The 27,447-nt window shown below is 53.9% G+C and overlaps 1 protein-coding gene and 1 non-coding gene across 5 annotated transcripts in view; one reads left to right on the top strand and one right to left on the bottom strand.

Annotated features, from left to right (window-relative positions):
* ITPK1 (inositol-tetrakisphosphate 1-kinase) overlaps nt 1–27,447 on the top strand; it is a 162,978-nt gene that overhangs the window by 38,890 nt on the left and 96,641 nt on the right. For all 4 annotated transcript variants that reach the window (XM_029238813.1, XM_029238812.1, XM_029238815.1 and 1 more), the window contains one exon: nt 1,100–1,124. Coding sequence is in view for 1 of the 4 variants with exons in the window: in XM_029238812.1 (XP_029094645.1) it covers nt 1,100–1,124 (25 nt within the window). In the remaining 3 variants the exon portion in view is untranslated. The remainder of the gene's footprint in view (nt 1–1,099; nt 1,125–27,447) is intronic.
* Nucleotides 11,677–11,749, bottom strand: TRNAE-CUC. Its single transcript has one exon. It is a non-coding gene; the product is annotated as a tRNA-Glu (tRNA).

Genomic DNA, 27,447 nt, shown 5'->3' with positions numbered 1-27,447 from the left:
GTGAGGGCGAGAGAGCCCCAGGCCTTGACCTCGCCTGATCACAGCCTCCTCTGAGTGTCTGTGGGGGCTCAGCCTCTGTTCTCAGGAAAGCGCACACGGCCCGGGCTGTTGGCATGCTGTCTGCGGTCCACACGCGCTCTGCCCCCAGGGGACAGCCGGTCGGCGCTCCGGAACCATGGGCTGGGAAGCGGTGCCCCAAGTTGACCCGGCGTGTGCGGGCCGGGAGAGGACACCGTGAGTCTGGGAAGGCTTCCTGGGAGGGCGTCTGTCGGAGCCGAATCCTGAAGGCTGGGATGGAGGGTGGAGACCGAGGCTTGGAGATGCCACGCAGCCCTGTGTGTCCTGAACCGCTTGCAGTAAGGGCTGTGGGTGGGGGAGTTGGCAGGGAGCCTTTGTGTGCTCCTCTGGAGACACGGACCCCAACCCAGGCTCCACGGGGTGGGGTGAGTGAGGGCACGCGTGTGGGAGCACGGCAGCCCTGGGATTATGTGGGGAGACACGGGGAAGGCGAAGTCCAGGCCTGGAAGGATATTGGCGAGGACCGTGGTGGTTGAACCAGGCTCAGAGGGCGGGCAGGATGTCAGTGGGGCAGAGATGGCCAGCAGTGGACAAGCAACCGGGCAGGACTGAAGGGCCTGGGGCCTCTTGCACGTGGGAATGTGGATGGGCTGCGGTGGGATGGGCTGAGGCCGGCCTGAGGGACTGGGCCAAGGTGTCCGACCTGACCCGGGAGGGAGTGGGGTTGGGGGGTTGGGTTAAGGCCATCGGTGGTGGGAGGGTCTTGGGGTGGTCCAGGCTGGAGCTGTGCCCCCGAAGCCTTGGCCCCGGGATTGGTGTGCGGAACGGCTGGCCGTGAGTGGCCTCCAGCCAGCTTTCTCTGGGCACCCAGCCCTCTCTTTCAGCCGCAAGGTGGCTTTGAGGGCTGGCTAGGAGTTCATAAACCTCCCCCTTGAAAACAAGGCCATTCTGGGGACCATGGCCTGAGAGGTGCAGCTGCAGTCTCCTCGCTGCTCTGCCTCCAGCTGGCCCTAGTGAAGTTTCTGGAAGGATGCTTCCTGCCTGCTGGAGTAACCTGTGTTCTCTTTGTTTTTCTCCACAGGAAGCGAGGGATAGAAGTCGTGCAGGTGAGTACAGACCACACCCTCGCCGTTGTTCAGCTGGGGGGGCCTTCAGCGCTCACTGTTCCGCCCTCTCTGAAGAGTCTGGGCGCTTGGCCTCTCCTTACGTGCTCTCGTTTTTAACTTCTCTCCCCGTGCAATGGATGTGATTGCCGCCCCGGCGGGACCGAGCTGGAGCTGGCGGTGTGTCGGGGTTGAGGAACTGCTCTGCTTTGCTGGTGCGGGAGTTGTGGCGCCCTTGGTGGGGGCGGGGATGGGCCGGGTGAGGGGCGTAGCCACCCAGCCATCGCCTGTCCTCAGGCTCCGCTGCGGGAGCTCCAGCCCCCAGGGGCTCTGCTTCGGCTGTTAGAGCTCTGGGGACAGGCCTTCTCCTACCCTGGACCATTCTTGTATTATGGCTGACGGTGGTATCGTCTTCTCCACCGATGCTCCTCCCCCTGCCCCAGGGTTCGTCCCCCTCCCCCATGTCACCCCTTTTCTGCTCTCAGTGGCCATATCTGATCCTCCCGATGTACCCCTGGCCCCTGGAGTGTGGACTGAGTCAGTGGGGGCTCCTGACCCCTGTGTTGCCTCACCCTGGGTTGGACTTGGGTCAGGAGCTCACTGGGGAAGGGAGGATGGTTGGAGACTCTCCTGGGGGGGGGTGGGGTTGGGTGGGGCGGGGTGGGGCTTGCCCTGTGGGCCCAAAATAGATGACAAGCTCGGACTGCATTGGAGGTTGATCTGCCTGAGAGTGGGGAGGCCGGGAGGGGGGGTGGGGTTGGGTGTGTCACGCCAGGGGATCCCTCTGGCCAGCTGCATTTGTCCTGGCAATGACAACTCACGGGGGATGGGAAGGGGGCCACTGCTCTCTGTGTCGACATGACGATTCCCTCAGCTCTTGGTCAGGGGCAGGCTGTGACATTTGCCCCAGAGGTTTTGCCTGCTCCCCAGCAGGTAGCAGTGGGTCTTGGTGAGACCCGAGGGTGGCCTGGTTGTGCTTGCTGTCGCCCTCTCTGTCCCTGTCCAGGGTGAGTCTGCCTGTCTGTGCAGCTCGGCTGGCAGCGCTTCTTCCAGCTGTAGCTGCAGAAAGGGTAACCCAGGGCGGGGCTACCTCAGCGCCGATGGGGAGCCTGGCCCTCTGATACAGTATCTGCGGTAGGTTGCTGAGCTCTTCCTCCTGGCCTCGCTCTTCATAGCTTGTGGGTTGAACTTGTCACCCCAAGGCTGAGGTTTGTTTTGGGAGAGGAGGTAGTTTCTAGAAGCCTCTGAGCAGCTGTGTAGTTTTCATCCTGCCTCATCTTGGCTCTGCAGTTTCATGATCTGCACTGAGCTTTTCTGTGGACCTCAGTTTCTCCATCCATCAAAAGGGGGAGGTCTGAAGCCTACTAAAAAGTATGCTTTCAGCGTCATTTCTGATTGATTAGGAGTGGGTGCCTGGAGGATTCTAAAATCCGTGAATGGCTGAGGACAGGGATCGATTGGTAATGCCTGCTAGGGGTCCAACAGTGGGCAGAGGAGGTGCAGTTGTATTTGTGTCATTCTGGAGCTTAGGTGTTTCCTGCTCCAGGATGCTTTGGCTTAGTTTTGTCTCTCAGTCCTTTTTGACGGTTACCTTGGAAGCCCCCAGATCCTTTGTAGATGCTCCTATACCCACCACCAAGGCCTAGACCCATAGTTGGAGTGATCGTTGGAGGTTACTGTGTGAAGGGCCAAGTGCTTCCCTGAGGTTAGCTACAGCCTCCCATCAGGGTCCATGAGGAAATTTCTGTTGGGAGCTGTTTTTAGAGGAAATGAATTCGCGTGCTTACGAACAACCACTGCTTAAAAGGTGAAGAGATATCCTCTACCCCCAATATCTGATTTCTGTTCACACCAGATCCCGGACTATAGCACAGTGGGATGCCACCCCTCCCATGGGAGGGGAGAGGAGGGCGGACGGGGGAGGGTGCCTTGGAGCTTCAGGATGTGAGGGACAACTGAGGGGTCAGTGTGTTCTCTTTACATGGCTTCCTGGGAAGATGAAAACCTTTAATCCACTTTGTGGGTGGAATGAGAAACCGAAGCCATTGTTTTAGAATGTACCAGGCAGAAGAAGAGTTATGAAATCTTTTTTGATGCGTCTACTGTTCATTTTGGTGATGCCTTGAGGGAGGGAGGAAGTGGTGGCTGGGGACCAGCGTGAAGGCAGGCTGGAAGCTTTCCATGCCGACATCTAAAAATAAAACCCCCCACCACACCTCTCTCTTCACCTCCTCCTAGCATCCCCGAGTGTTTGGAGAACTTGAAATTTCAAGACGTAGAGAAAAGGCTCTTTGCAAAAATTGGAAACCAAGCCACTTGGCTTTTTTTTTTCAATATCAGCCGAGCCTCTGTGCACCAGACCCCAGGCTGGTGGGCCACTGGCTGCTGGAGATGGGCGTTTGCCAGTCACTGGGTGGCAGTGACTGAAGAGGGCGAGAGTAAGCATACCACCAGCCTCCACCCAGCATTTCCTGTGTCAGGTGCTCTGAAGGCCATTGTCCCATTTTGTGCAGCCACCTGGTAATGTGAGCGGTGTTTCACGTCCATTTTAGAGATTAGGAAACAGGTTCAGAATGTTGTGACTTCCCTCAGGGAACTCAGCTGGTAAGCTGTCGAGTTGGATTTAAGTTCAGTTGGTTTGTCTGTAAAGCCCATGGTTTTTCTGATAACTGGGTCTCCCCTGCATGTTAATAGATGGCTCGGTTTACTACATGCTTCCATACCTGTTATTACCTGGCCTTTGGCTACTATTTAAAAAAAGCATGCTGGGACCTAGGGTCAGGAACCAAGACTGTAAAATGATGGTAAGACCTGCAGTGTTTGTCTTGGTCACGAGAGCTGTTCTTCCAGCTATTGAATGGCAGTAGTGACACTATGGGTGCTAACATCTATTGGGCACTACTGTATACCAGGCAATGATGCCATTTAATGGAAGGAAGCATTTGTGTGTAACCTCTCCAAGGAGGGGGTGGGAGCACATTTAAGAAAGTAACTCTTGCAGATCTTCAGCCTCCTCATGTGTTAGTTCCCACAGCTGATCTGCTTGGGAAGGAGCTTGTAAACTCTCCCATCGGCCCTCCATCCATCTCTACAGAGGCAGTGCACGTAGTGGGGGTGGGAGCCAGATGGCCTGGGTTCATGTTTCTGACCGTCTGACCTCGGGCCAGTTTCCTAACCCCCAGGTGCCTCAGGCTCCCTGTCTGTAAAATGGGGATAATAGTGGTGCCTGTCCCCTGGGATTGTTGTGAGGACAAATTGCATTAATTTGGGTAAAGCAGTTGGCACCGTGCCTGGCATACTGGAAACTGGTTGTCTACAGGAGAAGCACACACTCTCATTACCCACAGGCAGATCTGAACGTGATGTGTGACCCGGGGGCATACATCCTTCTTGGGCACCATGTGACTGGTTGTTAGGATCCTGGGCAGGTGAGGTAGTTCCAGTTCTTTGCTTGCAACAGAATTGAAAGAGGGTCTGATTGAGTTGTCAGATGCTAGAACATTAAAAATGAGTTTTGATAATAAATTACTGTAATTCTTGCCATATAATTCTAAAGGAATTCAGAGAATTTGCTATGGTAAATCTCTTTCCTTTCCATTTTAAAATTTTATTTGAATAGGTGGTTTCAGCACTATAAAAATTGAAAAATGGAGATAGAATTGATAATAAACACTGCTTTATTCTAGCCGTCGGTAATAGTCATCTCTGGATATGTGAAATAATTTTTAAAAAATTACCATTCATCTCTTCTGAGATGTATTTCTAATAAGGTTTAATTTTTATGATTATTACTTATACAAATTTATAATATATTTCTGTTATATTGATCAGTTATGTACTAATAGTAATAATAATTCAATCCAGAAGAAAACTTTTGACACTCAGAGCTTTATGGTCACATGAAATTAAAAAGTTAAGACATTTATCCTCTTTTTTTTTTTTGGCCTCATACTACGATAGACTAATCAATGAAAGGCCTTCAAACATGAAATACACTGATAGTGGAAACATCTCTGAGGGATGTGGATTGGAAATTGGAGTTTGAGGAGGCAGAAGGAGCCTTGCTATCTTTCCACGTGTTTAAGAAGCGCCCGATTCTGTAATTTTAAGATGGATGATGGTGGATCTCAAATCGCTATGGTATTTAGATTCCCCTATATCCATTTAAAAGAGAAACAGTAACAGTTTTATTCTGAAATGTTAATATTTACACTATGTTGGAAATTACATCCTCTACAAGTATTTAAACTTACGATGAGAAATTTTAGATGTCAACTTGAAAATGTGCAAATTGATATATAGTTTTAAACATTTGTTTTGGGAGGTTTGGTTTGAAGGCCACTGCTTTAGAGCATTACCCCGTTTGCTTCCCAGAACCAGGCTCTGAGGCAGACACCGCCTTGGAGCGGGGGACAGCAGGCCGGCTCTCAGGCCATCAGAGGCCCCGCTGGGACTGGGCCACTTGGCCTCTGGGGCCTGTGTGTCTGAGACTCAGAAAGGCTTTGGCGGTGGGCTCGTCTGCGGGCCAGCTGACCTCTCCTAACGTGGGTCTGTTGGGCCAAGTGATGCTTGATAATAATAAACACCTGCCGTTACCTGCGCAGGTAGCATGAGAAGCCCCAGGTAAGCCCGAGTCCAGCAGGGCTGGGAGGAATGGAAGTCCTGCTCTGTGATCAGCGTTGGGACTCAACTAGAGCACAGGGGGAGAGTGGGACAAGATGCCCTCCACCCCTGTGTCCTCAGGGGCTACCTGTCATGACAGTGACGGTCGCAGGTACCTGTTTGCCTCAGTTGTCTCTTCTGTACTGTTGTGATGAGGGTGCTGGACGCACAGGGCCCCTTGACTCCTCCATTTCAGGCATTAACAATTGGCCTTGCTGAGCCAATGAGGTGAGGGCCCCTCATCACTGGCAGGTACCGATTGGGAAGACTGGGCCCCCCACCCCTTGCAGCAGGATTCAGCAAACCTTTACTGGGTGCCTGCTGTGTACCAGGCTGCAGGTGCTGGGGACTCACATGGGCCCAGGCCACATCCCTGCAGCTCTCTGAAGTCTGCAGTTGGCAGCCAGGGGCCAAAGTGGTGGGGATCATGGGCACAGGCACGGAGGAGGGTCCTTACCCCGCCTGGTAAGTCAGGAAGGCTTCCTTCCTGGAGGAGGGAAGGGTGAGCCTGGCTAGTGGCGATGAGCCTTGGCCACCTGACAGAGCCCGGCTGAGAGGTAGGTTCAAGCCCACAGCCCCGGTCAGGGCTGGACCTTCTCCCGAGGCCCTGCTACTCCCGAAACAACTAGGCGCTAAAGTGACCAAGTGTTGAGCACGGCACAGCCATCACGGCCCTTCAACCCAGTGAACCTTTGTTGGGAGAAAACATTCCTTGGCCACTTGGGTCATCTGTGGCCTGGGGCTCTGCTGAGGGCTGGGCAGGAGGCTTGCATCACTCTTGCAGGGCGCCTTCCCCTGGGAGCATTTTCCACTCTGACCTGACCTGTGGGGAAGGCTTGGGACGGAAGCCTGTGGGTTCTCCATCCCTGGACCCCATCGCCCCTTTCTAGGACAACCCTGAATTCAGTGGAAGAAGATCCGGAGAGAACAACGTGCCTACTGCCCTGCCCACCTCCAGCCTTGGCATCCTCAGGAACGTGTACATCGCATCCCACCCCCTGCCCGCCAGGTTCCCAGGGCTGTCTTTCACCAGTTCTCCTCAAAGCGCCAGGGGAGAGGGAGATGACTGTTAGCCCGAGAGGGGTTGGAGTCTTAGTTTAAAATGCAAATAAGCAAGCTGTAAGTGTGAGAAGTACAGCTGCTGGTTCGAGATTCATTGTCCTCCTTACAAATTCCTTGAGAATTCAGACATTACGAAACCCCAGTCTCTGGAGCAGCCACTGTTTCTCAAGCCGGTGAGGAAGTAAATACATTTCCCCAGCTTGCAAAAGAGTGAAGGGTGGGCTGCAGGCTTTTCCTGGGGGTTACTGCAGAGTTGTCGCCTGCTTGAGATGTTGGAGTTCCTTGTGTGTTCGTCTCCCCCTTTCTGCACAAAGCATTCAGGGCAGGAGGTTGGGTGGCAGAGGATAAAGCAGAAGAGGAAAGACTAAGAAAGAGAGACAGACAGAAAGACGCCGAGAGCAGGCCACATGCCCAGGGCTGATAGAGGACTGGGTGCTGGGCATCTGGAGTTGGAGGGGTGCAGTGACAGGGACCCCGAGCACGCGGGCAAGCCTGGAGGGTGGGGGGGCTTGTCTGTGCCTTTGTGGGCCCTGCGAGGACACAGGGGCAGCAGGCATGAAAGTGGGGAGTGGGCAGGCAGAGGGGAAGGCCTTACGGGGACGTTGATGCCTCTTGATACAGGATAAACGGGGCGTACGTGTGGGTGGGGAGGTGAGGTATTTGAATGTCATTTTGGGCAGGGAGCACAGCCTGTACGAGGACCCAGGGGCTGGGAAAGGGGGTCTTTTGACTGCCAGTGGAATGGTTTGGAAGTGCCGAGGCCTCGGCCGTGAGGGAGTCGGGAAGCAGCCAGGTCAAGAGGGAGGTGGGGCCAGCCCACAGGAGGGCCGGGTGAGCTGACCGTGGGATGCTGGGGCCATCAAAGGGCTTCTCGGTGGGAGAGGTGTGCACGCCAGTTAGAGGTGATGGGGGAGGGTCCCACGGGGAGGGCACACGGTGGGGGATTAGACGAGCCGGACTGGAGGGTGAAGAGCTGGGTCTTCTGGTTGGAGGCTGGGGCTGGAGCCTAGCGGGGACCCTGGGTCTGGCTGGAATGGACGCAGTAGTGGATGGCAGGGGACACAGAGGGCGGGGTGTGGTGCCTGGGTTGGGGGGGGCGACAGAGTGCGGAGTCAGTCCTCAGACTGGGGGGCTTAGGAGCAGCAGCGGGGAGCGAACGCTGGGTCAGACAGGTGTGCTGAAGGCGGGCAGCTAAGCTCAGTAGCGGCTTCCTTACTGAGAGCTGGAAGGAGAGTCACATGGCTGAGTGAGTGGTACGCCTTCCTCCAAGGATTATAGGTGCTGGACTCTCCATTCACCTTTAAAAAATGTATGTTATTTAGTTAATATTTTCACGATTCAAAATTGTTTTAATAAGTACGTTGTTCAAGGTGTCAAATGATTCATCCCCAGCTGGGTTCCCTCTGCCACCCAGTCTGTCTCCAGGGTGGCCCAGCTGGCTGACCCTGGTGCCCCCTGGATTTTATTTCCAGGTAGTTGGGGCCCAGGTAGGGCTGGACACCTCTGAACATTCTTCCTTCCATCTGCTCCCTCTGCTGGGTGCTCTGGAGCCCAGTGTAAGGGGCTTGGGGGATATCGGTTGCCTTGGTGTTTCTTGGGCCCCTGACATCCTTGCAGCTGGAGCAGCCCAGGGCAGCCGCCACTTCCTTATGGGCAGGGGCTTTCTGAAGGCCACCTGAGTATGACCCTGATGCTGACCTCTGGCAGCAGACCCCAGCACCTCCAGGGAGGGTGGCCATGGGACTGGGAAGTTGGCTCCGCACAGAATGTTTCCATGTGGCCGTTTGGAACCGTAATTGGGATATAGATTGTTCTTGGCTGAGTTCAGCCTCCACGTGGATTCCAGAGATCTGGGTTTGACTTTCCGTTAGTCTGTTTTCTGTCTGTGTGTGATCTCACTTTCCTCATCATTAGATTGGGATGACACTTAGCACGCAGGACCTAAGACGCCTAATAGAAGCGCAAGGATTGTGGGCTTATTTTCCCTGATCCTTGGTTATGAACAGTGTGGTTTATATGTGTGTAGGCCGGGGGATACAGCTGCAGGTGAAACTGTGCTGCTTAGAAAAATATGTTGCGCAAAGAATGTGATCTTTCTGTCCCCCCTGCCAAAGTAACACTTTTCGGTTTCTAACTGTTGTGGATTTTAACTTAATTCCTTTTTAAAAGATAGATTTCATTTTTAAAAAATTGAAACACAGATATTTGTATCATTTTCAAAACTTTGAAAGTCGTTTTTATTCTTATTTACTTAACGTATATTTAATGGAGTTAGTCACATTTATCTGTAAGCATGATCATCAAAGTATTTTTATAATAATGATACATGGGGCCCGGGAAGTGTTATATGTTGGGGAGTGTACCAGCTGTTCATAGTAGCTGTTCATAAGGGATCATGTTTTGGAGGGCAGCGTGGGAAAATGACGATGTAAGTGCTGTCGACGTCGACTGAATGGTTTCAGTTCTGCCAGTTTTATTTTTATTCTGGAGCTTTTTAGACTTGCTGTTACAAATAGCAACCATCTCCGGCGTCAGTGCAGTCCTGCGTGGCTTCAGAGGGCTGTGAACCTCAGTTCTGGGGTGTTCCTTCCTGGCCTTTGACTCGCTGAGTCAACTTGAGTAAGTCCTTAAACAGAAAGCACTCCGGCCAGGGAAGCTGGAATCCGGGTGCCTGGGTGGGCTCTGCGGGAGCCAGGCACCCACTCCCAGCCCACCCCCACCCCAGCTGCAACACCGGTCCACACCGAGTCAGGGTTCCATCTCCTTGTCCCTCTGCCGTTGGTGGGCCTTCCGATTTCACTGGCCACCTCGGGGGACACAACAAGTAAGCACGTAAAAGCAAAAGGAAGAAGGAGCGTGGCAAAATAAGAAGGGCTTAAAAGGGACAGGAAGAGCCAGCAGCAGAGGTTCTGCTTTGAAAGTAGTCACCTGTTTTGAGGTCGTTGTGGGGTGAAGTTGTCTAGAGTGTTACTCAAAGTGTGGTGCGCCAGCCATTGCCTGGGAGCGGGTTAGAGGGCCACCCAGAGCTGCCGAATCCACGTCCCCAGGTGAGCCGGCAGCACGTTTCCAGTTGCAGAAGCTCCATTGCAAATAGTTGGTGCCCATTTGAGTTGGGGAGGGTGCACCTCCTGGGGCTGAGACTCTGTGTGAAATGGTGAATTGACTTGAGGACCCCGGGTGCACAGCTGGCACTGGGAAAGCAGGAGTGGAGACGGGCGTTGCCATCTGCTGTTTCGCGGATCACGAAACGTCCTTAAATCTTTCGGTGGCTAAGAAGCTGGCATCTCCCTCTCCAGCCCCCTCCCCACTCTCATGTTTCTATTTGTGCTGTTAGACCTGTTCATATGTCACCTTGCCAGTGACAGCTTCCCTGCTCCCCCAGCAGACCCCCTCCCCCCAAACTGGAGCTGCCTGTGCTCCTGGGCCAGAACCCTCTTCTGTCTTTTTTTTTTTTTCATGGTATATCTATCTCATTGTATTTATTTGGGTATAGTTTCTTTACAATGTTGTGTTAGTTTCTGCTGTACAACGAAGTGAATCAGCTGTATGTATGTATATATCCCCTCCCTCTTGAACCTAGCCCCGCCTCCAACCCATCCCACTCATCTAGGTCATCACAGAGCACCGAGCTGAGCTCCCTGTGCTATATAGCAGGTTCCCACTAGCTACCTATTTCACACATGGTAGTATATATACGCCAATCCCAATCTCCCAATTCATCCCACCCCCCTTCCCCCCACCGTGTCCACACGTCCGTTCTCTATGTCTGTGTCTCTATTCCTGCCCTACAAATAGCTTCATCTGTACCATTTTTCTAGATTCCACATATATGCATTAATATATGATATTTGTTTTTCTTTTTCTGACTTACTTCACTCTGTATGACAGACTCTAGGTCCATCCACCTCACTACAAATAACTCAATTTCGTTTCTTTTTATGGCTGAGTAATATTCCGTTGTATATATGTGCCACATCTTCTTTATGCATTCATCTGCCGATGGACATTTAGGTTGCTTTCATGTCCTGGCTATTGTAAATAATGCTGCGGTGAACCCTCCTGTCTCTGAGGAGGGCAGCACCTGGCCCTGTGTGTGCTCTGTGTTTGCTGGGTGAGTGAATGAAGGACTGAGCCGAGAGCTTTCTATTATGGAAGACTCACATGACATAGCAGATTAGGGAGGGCGGTATAGGGCACCCTGTGTGCCCATCGCTCAGCTTGCTGTCCGTGACCACCTGGCCAGTATCACTTCCTGGAGACCTCGTTCCCCACTGGACAGTTTGAGGCCAGTCTCACCATTCTGTCAGTTCATCCATGAATGTGTCACTACATGTCTCTGTAAGGTAAGGACTAGCCCTTGTTCTTAACCTCTCAGTGGGCCATTCAGAGGTGGGTTGGGGTGCTGCCGGGTGATGGGCCCAGCTTCTGGGTCTGGCCCCTGTGCTGTAGCAGTTCCCGGCCCCTGGGAGGCGAATGAGAGGCAGCGCTGGGGCAGGTCCTTGGGGCCCTGCTGTCTTCCTGCTGACTTCAGGGCCGCTGGTGGCTGTTAGAAACCCGGGATGTGCGTGAATTGCTTGGGTTCATACTGGTCCCTCCCTAGGAGTGAGTGGTCGTTATAACGGTGTTGGGGAGATGATCAGAGCAATGTGGACACAGCCTTACTGTGTTCTGGGATCTTCTCTAAGCGCTTATGTACATTAACTAATTTAATCCCCGCAACAATCCAGAGAAGGACTATTATTTAGTGCAATTATTAGCTCTATTGATGGATAAACTTTTTGTTTGTTTGGTTTTTGTTTTTGGCTGTGCCGCGTGGCTTGCGGGATCTTAGTTCCCTGACCAGGGATTGAACCTGGGCCCTCGGCAGTGAGAGCGCTGAGTCCTAACCACTGGACCACCAGGGAGGTCCCAGTGGATAAACTTTTATTATCCCTGCTTTACGGATGAGGAAACTGAGTCAGAGAGAGCTTGCCCCGGCCTCTGAGCTGGCGTGAGGCAGAGCCGAGCCCAGCGTGCAGGCTCTGGTCCATCTCATAACCCCTGCACCCCACCACTGCTTGTGCATCATCTCTGAAACCAGCGCTTCCTTGCAGTTCCTTTGCCCGGGTGTCTTGACTTCTCTCCTGGACTGGCCCATCTGCTGCCCAGGTGCTCTTTCCCAGACAAGCTCCATCTTGTCACAGCGTGGCTGCAGGGCCCAGCCTACAGGGTGAAGAGCCTTCCTTGGAGGGATCCACAAAGGCTTTAGCTGTTGGTTCTCACTCTGGGGAGCCCAGCCCGGGCCACGACCTCACATGCACCCCAGAGCACCCTCGGCAGAGCCTCAGCCTGCTCCTCCGTGTATCCTGTCCCGGCAGCCCGCCGCGGCCTTCCTCCTGTTCCATCTGGTGGACACTCATTCATCTGTGTGGCCAAGCTCACTGCCACTAGCTCCTCAAAGCCTTCCTGGGTCCCCCAGGCCCAGAGAGCCTCTCCCTCATCTGGGCCCCTCCCCCCTGTGCCCCCAACCTCCTAGGCACAGAAGCTCCCATTCCATGGCATAATCACATATTCTGGCAGCTTCTCCTCTTCTCTGGAAGCTCCTTAAGGCTGTGGACCATGTCTTCTTCTGGGGGCTGTGCCAGCCGGGCGTGCCTTCTGGCTTATAGGCGCATCTTACCGCTGAATCTTTGGAAATCAGTGGAAAATAATTAAATATTGTAGAAATATATGCATTAGAAAAGTTCCCTATCATTTTATTCTCCAGAAATAACCACTGCTAAGTTTTCCTTTTTTTTTTGCGGTTCGCAGGCCTCTCACTGCCGTGGTCTCTCCCGCTGCAGAGCACAGGCTCCGGTCGCGCAGGCTCAGCGGCCATGGCTCACGGGCCCAGCCGCTCTGCGGCCTGGGGGATCTTCCCGGACCGGGGCACGAACCCGCGTCCCCTGCATCGGCAGGTGGACTCTCAACCACTGCACCACCAGGGAAGCCCATCTCTTTTGGTTTTCTAACACCTATTTAAAAATCTGTTAATACTTTCAAAACTGGTATATGAAGATCTAATGAACCTTTGAGTGGAGGAAGTAGAGGAATAACATATTTGTATATTGTGGAGGGTTCTTAACCTGTGCTTGATGGTGTGTGAAGGCTGAGGCCGGGTGAGGGGTCTTGGAATTTCTTTTTTCTTTTTTTCCCCAGCACTAGGGTGATACGTCACGTAGCACCACTTTGAAAGGTCAGAAAGTATACGTAAACCGGAGAATTTCCCTTGTACTTATGAAGTGCTAGCTTGTTAGTTTGTCATTTTAGCTATTTCCAGAAAGAGAAAACTGTGTTACTTTCATAGTCTAGGGATATTCCTGCCTTTTAGTGTTCTGCTCTAAACTCTACTGTTTACACTCATCTCTTTCCCTGAAGGCAAGGTTAGTAGGATAGGATTAAGTCGAGGCTGAGGAACAGAGGAGGATTAATATTACCTGTCAGGCCCGCTGCTGTGAGGGTATACAGCAGGGTAGTTCTGAGCTTCTTGGTAGCCAAAGCATGCAGGGAAATGAGATTAGCTGCCATGGAGGAGAAGAAGTCTAAGTTCCCAGGAGGGGGGAGTAAAAACCATGGAGAAGATTGAACCTTCCTTCCTCAAATGTTGAAGAACCTCGTCAGTGTCACAAATAGGAAATTATTCTCTTGACCTGGACAAAAAGGGAGAATTCCAAGAGAAGCAGAAGTATGGTGGCCTGAGTACATCCTCCATGAGTCTGTGGTGCAGGGACATTGTCCTTCTGGCGGGGGGAGGGGGAGCTCTCCTGGACCACCCCCACCCCCAGCCCCTCTGCCTGGCCAGCTCTCGTCCGCCTGCAGCCTCACTCTGGAGCCATCGGGATTTGCATTCATCTGCCAGCAGCAGATTGGAAATAATGGTGGCTTAAAAGAAATACCATGTTTATTTCTCTCCGTGTGAAAGAAGCTGGACGCAGGAACTTAGAGCTGGTGTGTGTGCTCCGTAAAGTTGCACAGAACCCTTTTCTCTCTATGCCACGCCATCCTCCGCTCTGGCTTCTAGGCTCCAGATCACCTCCTTGCCGAAGACGGCTGCTGGGGCTTCAGCCATCGTGTTGACATTCCAGGCCGTAGGGAAGTGGTTAGGGAGTAGGGCACCCTGCCTCGCACCTGAGTCTGTTCTCCCTAGGTGGCCTCCCCAGAAGTCCCACGTTACACTGCTGCCTATCTTGCCTTGGTCACGAGTGTTCTAATAGGTACTCGATCCTGGCGGCCAGCAGGCTAGAAGTGCGGTCTTTCTGCTGGGCATGCTGTCACCTCACATGAACTTGGAGAAGAGAGTGGGCATGGGTGTTGGGCTGCAGCTAACTCTGCCAGCACACTCGGGCTCTGGACTTAGAACTGGACAAGTTACCCCCAAAGAGCCGTTGACAAAAAGGCAATAATACTGGAACCGGCCTTGCAGAGTTGTCATGAGATTGAGCCAGTGCAGGGAAGGAACAGCGCAGAGCCTGGTACGTAGCCGTCCTCAGAAGCAGCTGTTATTATTTACTGGAGCCATTATCCTCGTCGTCCTTGCGGCGCATGGAAATTCATATGAATCTAAAGTGTTGTGCAGGTGAACGATCGGGTTGGTAGCTGAGCCAAAGTGAAAGGATCTCTCTTGTTTCATTTATTATCACAAGTAAAGAAAAAGAAAAGAAGCCAGAAATGTCTACAGTGTCAGTTACACCTGTCTGGTTTGCTAAGAGCAGGGCTGACAAGGATGATGCTCCTGCTGTGGTCCCATGGGGTCCCCACTCGGGGGTGCCCTCCTGGACATGGCAGCCCGAGGCCTCTCCTAGACTGGGACGTGGGCAGCCTGGTTTGTGGTGCCCTCTGGGATCGGAGCCGAGTTTGCCCTGGCTGGGGGCAGGCTGATTTACCTCCTGTTTCGAGATCTCCCTGCGCCCAGCCAAGGCATCACCTCTGAGGGGTGCTGACCCCTGACCCTGGCCACATAAGCCCTCCTCCCCAACCTGGCATGCTAGCTTCCCCTTGGCTGGGGGAAGCCCCAGGAGGCATGTGCACAGCTGCGATTTCATGGCTTTTCCAAAAGTTTGTGAACCCAGAGCTGCAGCTTGGCTCCCCTTCAGCCATCCCTACCTTGAGAACCCCCCGGGAACCCTGTAGTCTCTCCCCGCCCGCCCCCCCCCCCCCCGCCTTTCTCCCAGGTTCTCTGATGTCCTGTATGAGTGACAGGCAGGGGCAGACCTTTCAGGGACCCAGTCGGCCTGGCTGCCTTGTCCCCCTTCCCCGCAGGCCGGTTTTCCAGACGGACCAGCAGTCTGAGTCTTTCTCTTTTTGAACATCCTGCAGTGCCCTCAGAGCATACCCTATAAGGAGATCCCGGCTCACGCTGTGTCCCAAGAACTTGGCGTGGAGCGGGGCTCACTCATCACTTCCACAGAAGCCACTTGGGAGGCGCTCAGAGGTCCGATGGGAATGGGGGGGCTTTCATCAGGGGTCCTGGGGGAACATTTAGGGCTCCCCGGTTCTCAAAAGAAAGTGACCAGCCTGGGCACCTGGGCAACGATCACCTAGTGATATTGCTTCAGAGCTCTGAAATGCCCACGTAGTGATTCCACAGTGCTGTGATGTCTTTGGGCTGCGCTTCTGTGAACCAGCCCAGGTGGCAGCAGTGATAGTCTGGGCCTTGCCCACATTCCCACTTTCCAGGCGAGAGCACTGAGGTTCAGGCGGGTGGAGTGGCTTTGCCCTGTGCTGCCCAGAAGATGAACAGCAGTACTGGGATTGGGTTCCAGGCTGTGCAGCGGCAAAGCCAGTGCTTGCTCTGCTCCTTCCCACCTTCCCCTGGACCGAGAATTCAGTGACTGGCCCCTGGTCCAGCTTCTCCCCTTTGTAGCTGTGCAACCCTAGGCAAGTGGCAAAACCTCTCTGAGGCTCATCTACCAGACAGTGACAAGACTGATGAATGTGATGAGACCAGGGCAGGTGGGAAGGCCTTCCTAAAGGAGAGCCGTGAGTAGCCTGAGGTCAGGTTGGGGGCTGGTAAGGATCTTCCAGCAGCTCACTGGTTTTCTTGCCCCTGAGATCACTTGAAGGGTCTTCTGAAGCCCATCCCTTTGTCTGATGGAGCAGAAATTTGGCCTCGACTTGGAGTCTCTCCCATCCCTGGTGGGTGGGGCCCCTGGATCCCTGGGCAGGCAGGGTGTGGATTTCCTGGCGTGGAAGCAGCCCTTGCCTCACTCCCTTCTCCCTGCCTGGGCAATATTTTTGCTGCAGGCCCTGCCAAGTGGAAATACGTTATTTACAGTGTTTTGACAGGAGCATCAAAAGCCTGGAGGAGAAAGGATGCCTTTGGGACTGAGCTGATGGCCTAGGAGTGTGGCCTGAGGGGAAGGGAGCCTGGCACAAGAGGAGGGGGAGATACACAGTGGGGGGCTGGGGGTACCCATTTATTGAACTTGATAAATGTGAGGCCCAGCCCTCCCCTGAGCTCAGTGCTTAATAAGAGTATGTACCGAGTGAATATCCCATGCTGACCATTCCCGGCTCCCACTTCAATAAGGACAAGGGTGTCCCCAAGCCAGCTTTGGGCCTCAGCCTTCTCACTTTGCTGTCTGAGGCCTCAGTGCCATCATTTGCCTGATGGGGAGAAGATGAAACACCCTGAGGTGTGTTGAGGCCAGGCCCGTCTGTCCACAGAACCCAGGGACTCTCTAGCCGGGTCGTTCTGGACCCGTTTGCTGCCTCAAATGGTGTGGTGCTGCCGTGGGACCCGGGCCACCTGCCAAGGTGGCACCTCCGTCCCGCTTGATCCTCTGACCCTCCAGAAGCAGTTTGAAAATGCCTTTCAAAGTGGTCCAGGAGAGCCTCCTTTGTGGCTGGTAAGAGCAAAACGTCTTTACCTGTGGCCCAGAGATAACCAGCAGCCACCTGTCACGAACGTCCTTTGAGTTTTTTCTCTCTCTGTAGAAATAGAACATGTTTTTATATATATATATATATATATATATATTTGTTTTATTTTTTGTGGTACGCGGGCCTCTCACTGCTGTGGCCTCTCCGTTGTGGAGCACAGGCCCCGGACGTGCAGGCTCAGCGGCCATGGCTCACAGGCGCAGCCACTCCACGGCATGTGGGATCTTCCCGGACTGGGGCATGAACCCGTGTTCCCCACATCAGCAGGCGGACTGTCAACCACTGCGCCACCAGGGAAGCCCAGTTTATATATTTTAAACAAAATTGTTTTCTGTTTGTACCTGTTCCCCTCAAACACACTTAACATATTGTTGATCAAGTTTCCCCTTTTGTTAAAGGCTCCACTCAGGCTTGTTTTCTTTTTCTTTCTTTCTTCTTTTTTTTTTTTTATATATATATTTTATTTATTTATTTGGCTGCACCGGGTCTTAGTTGCGGCACACGGGATCTTCACTGCAGCATGCAGGCTCTTGGTTGCGGCATGCATGCGGGATCCCTGAGCAGGGATCGAAGCCGGGCCCCCCTGCACTGGAAGCGCGGAGTCTTAGCCTCTGGACCGCCGGGGAAGTCCCACAGACTTGTTTTCTTAATGGCTGCATAATGTTCTCTCTGTCGGCAAAGTTACTGAATTTTCTTGGTGGATGTTGGCTGTGGTTCTGGTTTGTCACTTGTAAATAGTGCTGTGATGAACATCTGGTTCTGATATTGTTGGGGCAAGTTGGTGATTAGTTCTGTGGGCTATATGAATAATAAATCATATTTGTTGTTTTCACAGTTTATGAAAAGTAGTATGTACTCCTTGGGGGAAAAGAAAAAGCCAAACATTATAGGGAATTGTAGAAAGGGACATTGGTTTTGGAGTTTGTCCTGCTGGACTTTCGGATGCACCCAGGTTCTGTTTCTCTCTCATGCGTCCTCTCTCCCCTCCTTCAGTTCTCACCCACGCCCCGGAGCCCCCCTCTCTGTCCTTCATGGCTGGAGGCTGTTGCCCATGTGTGTTCCTGACCTTGGGAAAGGGACGGAGAGTGTGGACACGTGCTGAGGTGTTGGCCCCTGGGTGGGTGGTCTCCAGCACCGCCGGGCTACAGGCTGCTTCCCTGGGCCATCCACCATCAGCACCGTGGTCTTCCCGCCCTCTCTGCGACCCCTCCTGCTTCCAGGTGCTTTGCTCTTCTTTGCACATACCCGCGGTTTGCTAGCCAAGCTGAAGTTCAGACCACTTCTGAGAGTGGAGCACTCCCGTCTCCCTAACACCAACCCGCGCCCCCCGCCCCCCCCCGCTCCCCCTGACCGGCAGAGGCGGCGAGCATCTCCGTCAAGGGACCAGCCTTATCCTCACAAGTGCCGGTGGGCGAGTCATTTGCCTTCTGGTCCCAGCCTCCTCATGTGGAAGGGGATTTTCATGGCACCTACCTCTGAGGTTGAGAAGATTCACTGAGATAGAGTCAGGACATCTACTACAAGGCCTGGCACGAAAACCGTGTTCAGAAATCTGTGGCTGGTGCTGGTATGTCAGGATTCACCCCTGTCCTTCGGCTGCCAGTTAGTTTTCGGGGAACTGAGGACTGGAAAGTTAGTTTTTGAAAAAGAGTATCAAACACCAGCTTGCATGTCAGGTTCCCTTCGGGGTGGGAGAGTTGGGTACAGCCCGGAGTCAAACCCTGCAGTGCTTCTGTGGTGGAAAGGGCCCAGCCCAGACTTTGGAGGAGAATTTCCAGTGTGGATATGGGTCACTATCCTACGGAACCCTGACCACATGACTTCGAACCAGTTCCTTGTCATTGCTGAGCCTGGGTCCCCGTCTCTCTTGGACATTTAGACTTTTATCTTGGTGGTCCTGGGAGGCGGGAATCTGTTTATCATTCTCCCTGTTGTGCAGGTGAGGGATCTGAGGCTCAGACATGTCACTTGCTTAAGGACATATCTAAGGCCACAGAGCTAGCAAGTACCAACCACTGGGGTCTTTGAACCAGAGAGACCTGACTCCCATAGGCCTGGGCTTTTGCTACTCTTACCATTCTCCCCGCCTGCCCCAGTGCTAACTGGACCTCCCTGGTTTCCCATAAAAACCTATTGTGCCCTTCGAGACTTTTCCGAGGATGCCACACACCCAGCCCTGTTGTCTCGCATGGGCCTTTGCTGCGGAGCAGAGTCACCCCCATTCCTGAGCTCTGTGCACTGTCCCTTCCCTCCCCACCCCCACCGATGCTCGCCTGTTCTAGCCTGTGACCCCTTGTTGGGAGAAGGCCTGCACCTGCCCGCCCTGCTTGGTGGTTCTGCACTCATCTCTCCCACCCAAGTTTGTTCCCGTTGTTCTAATCCTGTAATGTTCGGTGACCTGGAGAGTCTGACCAGGCGGCACCCGCGGGTGTTCCCAAGTTGTGTTCCCCCGGGCTCATTGCCCTCGTGCAGCCGGGCCGGCTTTGGTTCCTTCTCTGTGGAACAGGCTGCTGGCAATGATGCGATCTCTGGGGTTCCATCTCACCCTCCCCTCCTGTGAATCTCTGACTCTTCAGAAAGCGGGGTAGAAAACCTCCCAGTCATTCTCTCCATCTGTGCCTCCTTATTTCTTAGCCTTTCATCTTGAAGACAGCCTGGTGAGGTTGCCACGCTTGCACTGCAGAGTTGGAGATCTGAGCCCTCCTGGGTGGTGCAGGAGTGTGAGTGAGAATGCGTTGATCCGTTTGAAACAGGCCCCTTTGATGCTCTTTAAATAGGGCAAATTTCTAGAGAATTCAGCCGGCTCCCCACATCAGACCCCACTCGGGTGCACTTGCTGTGGGTGTGGCACATGCACACATGGCTGCCTCTGTGCGCACAGTGGTTTGGAGTCAGCTGACCGGGGTTTGCATCCTCTCTGACTTTGACCAGCTGTGTGACCTTGGGCAAGTCACTGTGCTTCAGGTTCATCATCGTAATGGTGTTAATCAAACTCACCCCTTTGGGAGGAGCAGATGGGCGACCGCAGGCCCTGTATAAACTGTAAAGCGCCCTATGAGGCGAGCAGACGTGCGGATGCCCTCTCCCCAGCAGCACCCAGCTTCAGAGGCTCAGGAAGCATTCCTGGCCAAGCCCAGTTTTCAGCCTCGCAATGTCACGCTCGAAAAATGCTCGCACGTGGTTTATTCAGCTTTAAGTGGGGGCAGATTCTGCAATGGGTTGTTTATTGTCCGCACTGGATTTTTAATTTCTTATAAATTCCCCACAAATTGCTGTAGTACATCTCTATTTATTGAATCTGTCAGGGTTGTTTATGGTGCTGAGGCCTGGGCTCCCGTGTTTGTGGGCTGTTGCCCTGGTGACGCCAGGGTCTGAGACTCCGGAGGGGAGGCCCTGCCCCAAGGTGGCGTGGAAGGTTCTGGAAGGGCTGGCAGTGTGAGGTAGAGAGAGCCAGAGCCACGGCTGTTGCACGGAGGGCCAGCCTTGGGTCAGGCAAGGTGTTCAAGACTGTGGATTCCATGCCAACTTTACCTCTTTCCTTCTGGCTCCCGCCTTCCCATGGGGGGTGCACTGCTCCAGCCTCCTATCTCTGCCCCTCCAAGCCCTTGCTGCTCCGAGTGGGTCTGGGGACGGGCAGCGCCTGCACCGCGGGGCACCTGTGGGAAAGGCATACACTCCCCAGACTTGCCGGCTCACAGCTTGTGGTTCAGCAAGATGGCAGGTGCTCTCTTGCCTGTGCCCAACACACTGCCATCGGGTGACCTCTTCAGGACACCCCTGGGGCTCCCGGTCCTTAGGACAGAGCCCAGGGACTTGGCCTGGCAGTTCTTTGTCTCCACCCACCACCATCTTACCCTGAGATCTTTCCAACTCCATCTCCCCCATCCCCCTCGGCCCTGCTGCATCTATCCCTCCACCCCTCCAGCTCTGCACATGCCCATCTCCACTTGCCGTGGCTGCCCCAGCCTTCTCTCTCTGGGGAATTATAGGCATCTCGGAACAGGCAGCTCCTGAGAAACCTCCTCCTTGAAGCCCTCTCTGCTTTCCCTGGACTGGGTCAGGTCCAGCTTCTCTGGAGCGCTCCTGTGATCCAAAGGCCTCACCTGCCTCAGCCCCATGGGGCTGCTTGACCCACTTTCCCGGCTCTCTCCCCTCACTACTGGGTGCTCTGGCTGCCCCTCCTGACTCCTGCGGGCTTGGCCTGCAGCCGGCACTCGGGAATGCACTGCAGTCAGCCGGCCTTCGCAGGACCGAGACTTGAGGCAGGGCTTTTCCCAGGAGGCTGGATGCTCCGTCCTGGGGAAGGGATGCAGCATGGCATGGATTGCCGGGAGCTCTCGGCCTTCAGTCGAGTCCTGATCGGCATCTGGGACTGGGGACTGGATGAATAGAAAGGCAGCTGCGGGAGGAAGGACAGAGGGACTGCTGAGAGGTGTCCCGACTCTTGTGTGCAGGTGAGAATGCAGAAAAGCTCAGAGGCTGGCCTACAGGTGTTTGTTGAGTATCTTCTCTGGGCCAGGCAGTGTCCCCAGAGGCTCTGGGGACTTAGCAGTGAACAAAAATCCCTGCCCTCATGGAGCGTCGACATCTAGAAGGGCAAAAGACTAAAAAGAGATAAACGTCTGAAGTGAGTGAGACGGTGCAGAGCGATAGGGAGAGAAATAAAGCAGGGTAAAGCACTGGGGATTGGTGTGGGGTTTTGGAACATGGCTTGATTAAAGCTGAGCTATCCCTGCCCTTTGACCCCACAGTTCCACCCCAGGTATCTACCCAAGAGAAAGGAGCGCTGTGTCTACCAAAAGACAGGCATAGAATGTTCAAAGCAGGAGTAGTCATAATAGCCTCAGCGTGGAAACAGCCCAGATGTCCATCTGCTGGAGAATGGGTACATCAGGGTGTCATAGTCACATATGCAGCGATGACAGCGAACCAAAGACCACCACGTGCAAAACACGGATGTCCCGTTGACATGCTGCTCAGACCTGGAAGAGCACTGATAGTAAAGTTCCTGAACAGGTGAAACTACTCTGGGGCGGGGGTAGGGGGAGCTGGAAGGCAGGCTAGTGGTTACCTCTGGGGACAGGGACACGGGGGACCTGACGGGGCTTGCTGGGGTCCTGCAAACGTTCTCTTCTCAGTCTTGATCTTGGGCATCCTTCTGTGAATCTCCATCACACTGCTCACTTGGGATACATGCTTTTTCTGTTATCGTATGTTATACTTCAGTAAAAGGCTTATAAAACATAAAAGGCAAAAAAGAAAAAAAAAAAGCAATGGGAAGCAGAGAATGTGCTGTTTTCTGTAACACGTACCCTTGGGCTCTCTCTAGAACATGGGTTCTTAAGCAGCAGTGCCTGTCGGGACACAGGCGTCCCTCCGGAGGCTCCCTCTGGGGAAGAGGCTCCCCTCGCCACGGGTGACAGGCTCCAAGGAGAGACCACCTGGTGGGAAGCCAGCAGCCTCAGGGACGTCCTCCTTGCCCTTCATGGAGGGACTCGAGCCTCCCTGGAGTCAAAGGGGTGCAAATTCTGTACCCCCAGCCTCTGGCCCGGAGCAGACACTAGTGAGCATTTATGGAGTGAAGCGTGTTCGGACGTGGGCTCCAGGCTGTAGCAGCTGCATATTACAACCTGCATTCACTGTGGTGTGGGCTTACCCTGTGCCCTGCGCCGTATCCCGCTCCAGCCTCTCAATACCCTCCATATGCAGATGAGGGAACGGAGGTCAAAGCCAGGTACACGTGGTGACTTGCTCCAGTTCCCCACCTAGAAAGTGGGGACTGTGGTTGACTCCAAGTGGAGTGACTCAGGCCAGCGCTTGATGTACTGACTACGCCAGAGGGAGGGGCTAAGGCGGATGTGGGGAGGGAAGACGGTGAAAGCTCAGTTGGATGAATGAGCCATTGGATGGGCTACAAGAAAGTGCCTTCAAGAAAGCCTGCCTGTCCCCACCCAACTTTCCCTCCGTCAGTTGTGACTGTTAATTCCCTCCTTTCGGTGTCTTCCCTGAGCGCCAGAGCCGTGTGGTCTGACCTGCCGACTCCGAAACCTGGCTGTCCTGCCCTCCTCCCGAGCATCAGCCCCGGCTCCACAGACCGCCTGAATCACAATCACCTTCTTCTTCTTCTTTTTTGTATTGTATTTATTTTATGGACTACTTTTTTTTTTTTTTTTTTCGGTACGCGGGCCTCTCACTGCTGTGGCCTCTCCCGTTGCGGAGCACAGGCTCCGGCTGCCCAGGCTCAGCGGCCATGGCTCACGGGCCCAGCCGCTCCGCGGCATGTGGGATCTTCCCGGACCGGGGCACGGACCCGTGTCCCCTGCATCGGCAGGCGGACTCTCAACCACTGCGCCACCAGGGAAGACACTTTTTTTTTTTCTTTTTCTGCCGTGCAGCTTGTGGGATCTTAGTTCCCCAACCTGGGATTGAACCTGGACCCTCAGCAGTGAGAACACGGAGTCCTAACCACTGGACTGCCAGGGAATTCCCAAGATTTTTTTATTTAGAGTGGTTTTAGGTTCACAGCAAAATTAAGGCGAGGGTATAGAGTTCCCAGGTACTCTCTGTCCACACACACACAGCCTCCCCCATTACCATCTCCCGCCAGAGTGCTGCATTTGTTACAGCCGATGAACCTACACGGACGTGTCATCGTCTCCCAAAGTCCATAGTTCACACTGGGGTCTGCAGGATAATGACACGTGTCCACCATTATAGTGTCGTATCACAGTATCAGACACCATATAGTATCATGTCGTTTCACTGCCCTAAGAGCCCTCTGTGTTCCTTGTATTCTTTTTAAAGTATTTGAGGAAAAAAATTCGCACACGTACTGTTGGGAGCAGCATTAATTAAATCAAAATCTCGGGGGTTGGGTCCTGAGCATTGGTTTATGTTAAAGTTCCCCAGGCGATTCTAATAGGCAGCCAGGGTAAGGCTCAGTGGATTAAAGCCGTGGTTCTCAAACTTGAGTGTCCCTAGAATCCCCAGGAGAGCGTCTTCCACCGGGTGGCCAGCCGCAGTCCAGAGTCTCTGAACCAGCAGGTCTGAGGGGCCCGAGAATTTGCACCTCTGATAAGCTTCTGGGTGTGTCGACGCTGCTGGTCGAGGACCCCCGTCTGAGGACCACTGGTTTTAAGCAGTGGTGGTGAAGAATGTGGCGGGGCCATGGAAGCTCCTTCTGAGTCCTTTGGGGGCATCCAGGGGATTGTGCCCAGGCGCCCTTCCCTAGATTGCACTGCCTGCTGTCAGAGTGGGGGACTGAACCTGGGAGGGGAGATGCGGCACCTTTCCTCTGTGCCTGAGCTCATGTACTCCGGTCATCGGCCCCTGGGGATCCTGGGTTTGGGAGGAGGGTGGTGAGGCAGGCAGGTATTACGTGAGTGCAGAGTGGACCAGGACAAGGGGTGGGTTGCTCACAAGCCGGGAGGCTGGTGACGTCCAGGCCCCTGGATCACTCTCAGGCAGGCTCTGGGCGTTTCCTTTTGTACTCCCACCGGGACAGATGGGACCCCCAGGATAAGGACAGCCCAGACTAAGCCTCCCTGGGTGGGGGGTGTCAGTCAGTGTCTGACACCAAGACGTAGACTTTGTACAGAGTCCAGGATCGTGGGATCCTGGTGGGAGAAGCAGGCTGCCATAAATCTGCCTGGCATCTGTAATAAAAGACCTTCAGGAGAAACCCAGTCTGCTCTGCTTGGCCTTTAGAAGCCCAGCAATAAAATCAGTGTAAATATAGCTAACATTTGGGAGTGGTTTATAAAGCACTTGAAAAAAATCCCCGTGTAAACCCCAAGACAGTCCTGTGAGCTGTAGAGATGATTAATTACCCTGTCTTTTAGATGTGTAAATTTTAGGGTCACAGAGCTACTAATTGGCAGAGCTGGGATTTGAACCCATGGTGCTTTCTGTTCTCTCAGTTCTCCCCTACCCCTGTGTGAACCCTCAGGCAGAGATTAAGGCTCCTCCCAGGCAAGCTGTGGTGACCAAAAGGGTGAACTGAAGATACTGGTGCCTTCGGGAGTGGAATGTGCTGGAATTTCTCATGACAGAGTTGTCCTTGACAGTCCTCACTCAAAAGGTGTAGAAACCACCGCCCCGTGTGTGCTACAGTGGCAGGGATTGGCAAGTTACTCAGCTTTCAGATTGAAAGACTTCCGCTACATGTGCTGTTTTCCATTTCCCACGCTAAGGAATTGCGAGGCACGGGTGGTTGCCCAAGCTCATTGGATTAGGGCTGGCAAGAGGGGCTAGCACAGTTTGAGCAGAACCCTCCAGAACCTGCTTTCTGAGGGTGGCGTTGCTGACCCCCGCATACAACAGGCTCCCTTCAATCGTAGCTGCAACCCTTTTATCTGCGTTTGATTTGTGGGGGATTTCCTTTCAAGCAAGACATCACAGGTCAGAGAAGGTTTGAAAATCACTGGTACAGGGAGCAGAGTCGGGAAGATGGAGGTCGGGGTCCAAGAGAGCCAGGGCCCTGGACCCCGGCAGCCTACTCCCCCCAGGCCTCAGTCATTCAAGGTACTGTGTGTGCAGAGTGCTGTTGAGCAGTGAGGCGAGCGGGATGGCCAGGGCGGTGAAGCCCTGGGAGTGGAGTCTGGCCATCATTGGCTTGATCCATTCATCAGGCATTCGTTCATCTGTGTGCCAGGCCAGCTGGGCTCTGTGCTGAGCACTGGGATATAGTTGAGGGCAGAGCTGCCCCAGTCTCCGAGGAGCTTCCCGTCAGTGGGGAGACAGAACCTGGCTTTGGGGAGACTCTGAATCTCTTTCAGTACCCTCTGGTCACCATCATTGGAGAGCGTAGCATTTTAATCTCCTGCGCAGGTACTGTGCACGTCTGGTGTCTGCTGACTCCTTGGCGTCACTCACTTCCTCCCAAGACCATGGTGGCGCCACCTACTGGACGCTGTTGGTCATGGCGGGCTCTGCAGTGGTTCGGCTGTGAGGTCTATCTAACCTGTCTCCACCTGACCCCATCTTTCGAGAATTACGCTTGCCAGACCTCTCCAGGCCTGTGATTTGCCACCTGAGTGGGTGAGGGAATAAAAGGAGGAAGCGTTAGTCATGCGAGGAGAGGAGCGGGAGCTAAGAAGGACCTCGCAGCGTGGATGGAGGGGATGCTCTCAGAGACCAGCTGCAAGAGACGCCCCCTTGAGACCCCTGACTCCTGGTGTCAGCCTTTGCTCCCTTCTCTCTTGCGGTGGACTTGGCAGAAGTAGCCAATCGGGAATCTTGGAGAACCATTTGGAACAAGTGATGCTCACGAGTGCAGGGCTCCGTGTGCAGGACAGGGACCTGGTGGATCACAGGGCGGGCTGGAGTGGAAGGACCTACCTCTCCACTGCACAGACGCGGACAAGATAAGAGGGGCTGTATCCTGCCCACTCGAGGCTCTTGGGAGACAAGCCTTTTACAAACGCAATTCAGTTCTGATTCTACACACTGGCAACACGGACGAGAGAAGTAGCGTAACCACTGGGCTTTCTTTAAAATGTGCTTTGTGGGGGTCTCCCAGGGCAACCCAGCCCTCCTTGTGTCAACTTGCAGATCAGCCAGAGCAGTTTGCTTCTATTTAAGGCAGTGAGAAGCTCTCCTGCAGCCTGCCGTTCCCCTGGCTTTTGCTTTGCCCCAGGAAGTCTGATCCTCACATGGTCTTTTGCAGCCGGGTGAAGCTGAGTGGAGCTGTACTTGTCTGCCCCTACCCTCGTCAGGCCTCGAATGTCTGGGAAGCATCTCTGCCTGGAGGCACCGTGTTCTGTATCTTGACTCACCTCCGTCCTCTCCAGACTTGCTCCCTCTCCTGTTTTCTTGAGTCATAAAGAAGCAGTGCCTCCCATCTCCCACCCAGGCAGCCAGCCCACGTCCCTCTGTCCCTCCACATCCACAGCTCGTCAGTTTGGGGCCCTGGTGGTTCTCCCTTTGGATGTTTCCTTGCCAATCCCTACCTCCGCCCTTCGGTCGTAGGTCCCCCGTCACCCCTTACCTAGCACGGCCACACCTCTGACTGGCATCCCTGCCTCTTGGCCCAGCTTCCACCTTGTGGCATCGTCTCTCATCGAGACTACCTGAGTCACTCCCCTGCTTTCCTTGTCTTCAGGTGAAAGTCTAGCCCCCGAGAACCGCTTACCATGCTCCTCCCAGGTTGGGCTCTGCCACTCCCCAAGTCAGACACAGCGAACCCCTAACTGCCCCATCTCTGTGCCTGCACATGCCTGTCATGACCCACCTTGGCACACCGTTTTCATCCTAAAGATGCAGGTCAGGTGTCACTTCCTAGTGGCAGCCTTCCCTGACTTCCCATATGCGCCCCCCACCCCCCAGGAGACGGCTCACTCCTGGGGGCTGCCGCGGGCCTGGCCCAGGATCCCTGGTCTCCCTCCAGACGCTCTGCCGTTTAAGGTTGACCAGCTCCTGCCCCCCACTCCCCCTTACCCGTGAGGTCCTTGAGGGCATTCATCTAAGTACTTAGCAAAGAACCTGGCACGTGCGGGGGTGGGGGGGCTTGATAATTGATTCTTCCTATTTGTTGACTTCACCCTAAGGTCACGTAGAAGCCACAGAAGTGTTTTTTTAGGATTTGTAAGGGGCACGTGGACTCCATTTTTCTTTAGCATCTGGGAAGTTGCCTTCCTGGCACATCTTCACTCTCCATCTTCCACCATTTCTCTTTTGCCCCAGGTGGCATTGGTGATTGACT

Source organism: Monodon monoceros, unplaced genomic scaffold (assembly GCF_005190385.1).
Source record: "Monodon monoceros isolate NGI ecotype Baffin Bay Population unplaced genomic scaffold, NGI_Narwhal_1 Super_Scaffold_21, whole genome shotgun sequence".
Lineage (NCBI taxonomy): Eukaryota > Metazoa > Chordata > Mammalia > Artiodactyla > Monodontidae > Monodon > Monodon monoceros.
Note: the sequence above shows the minus strand (reverse complement) of the source record. Positions and strands in the feature narration are given on the sequence as shown.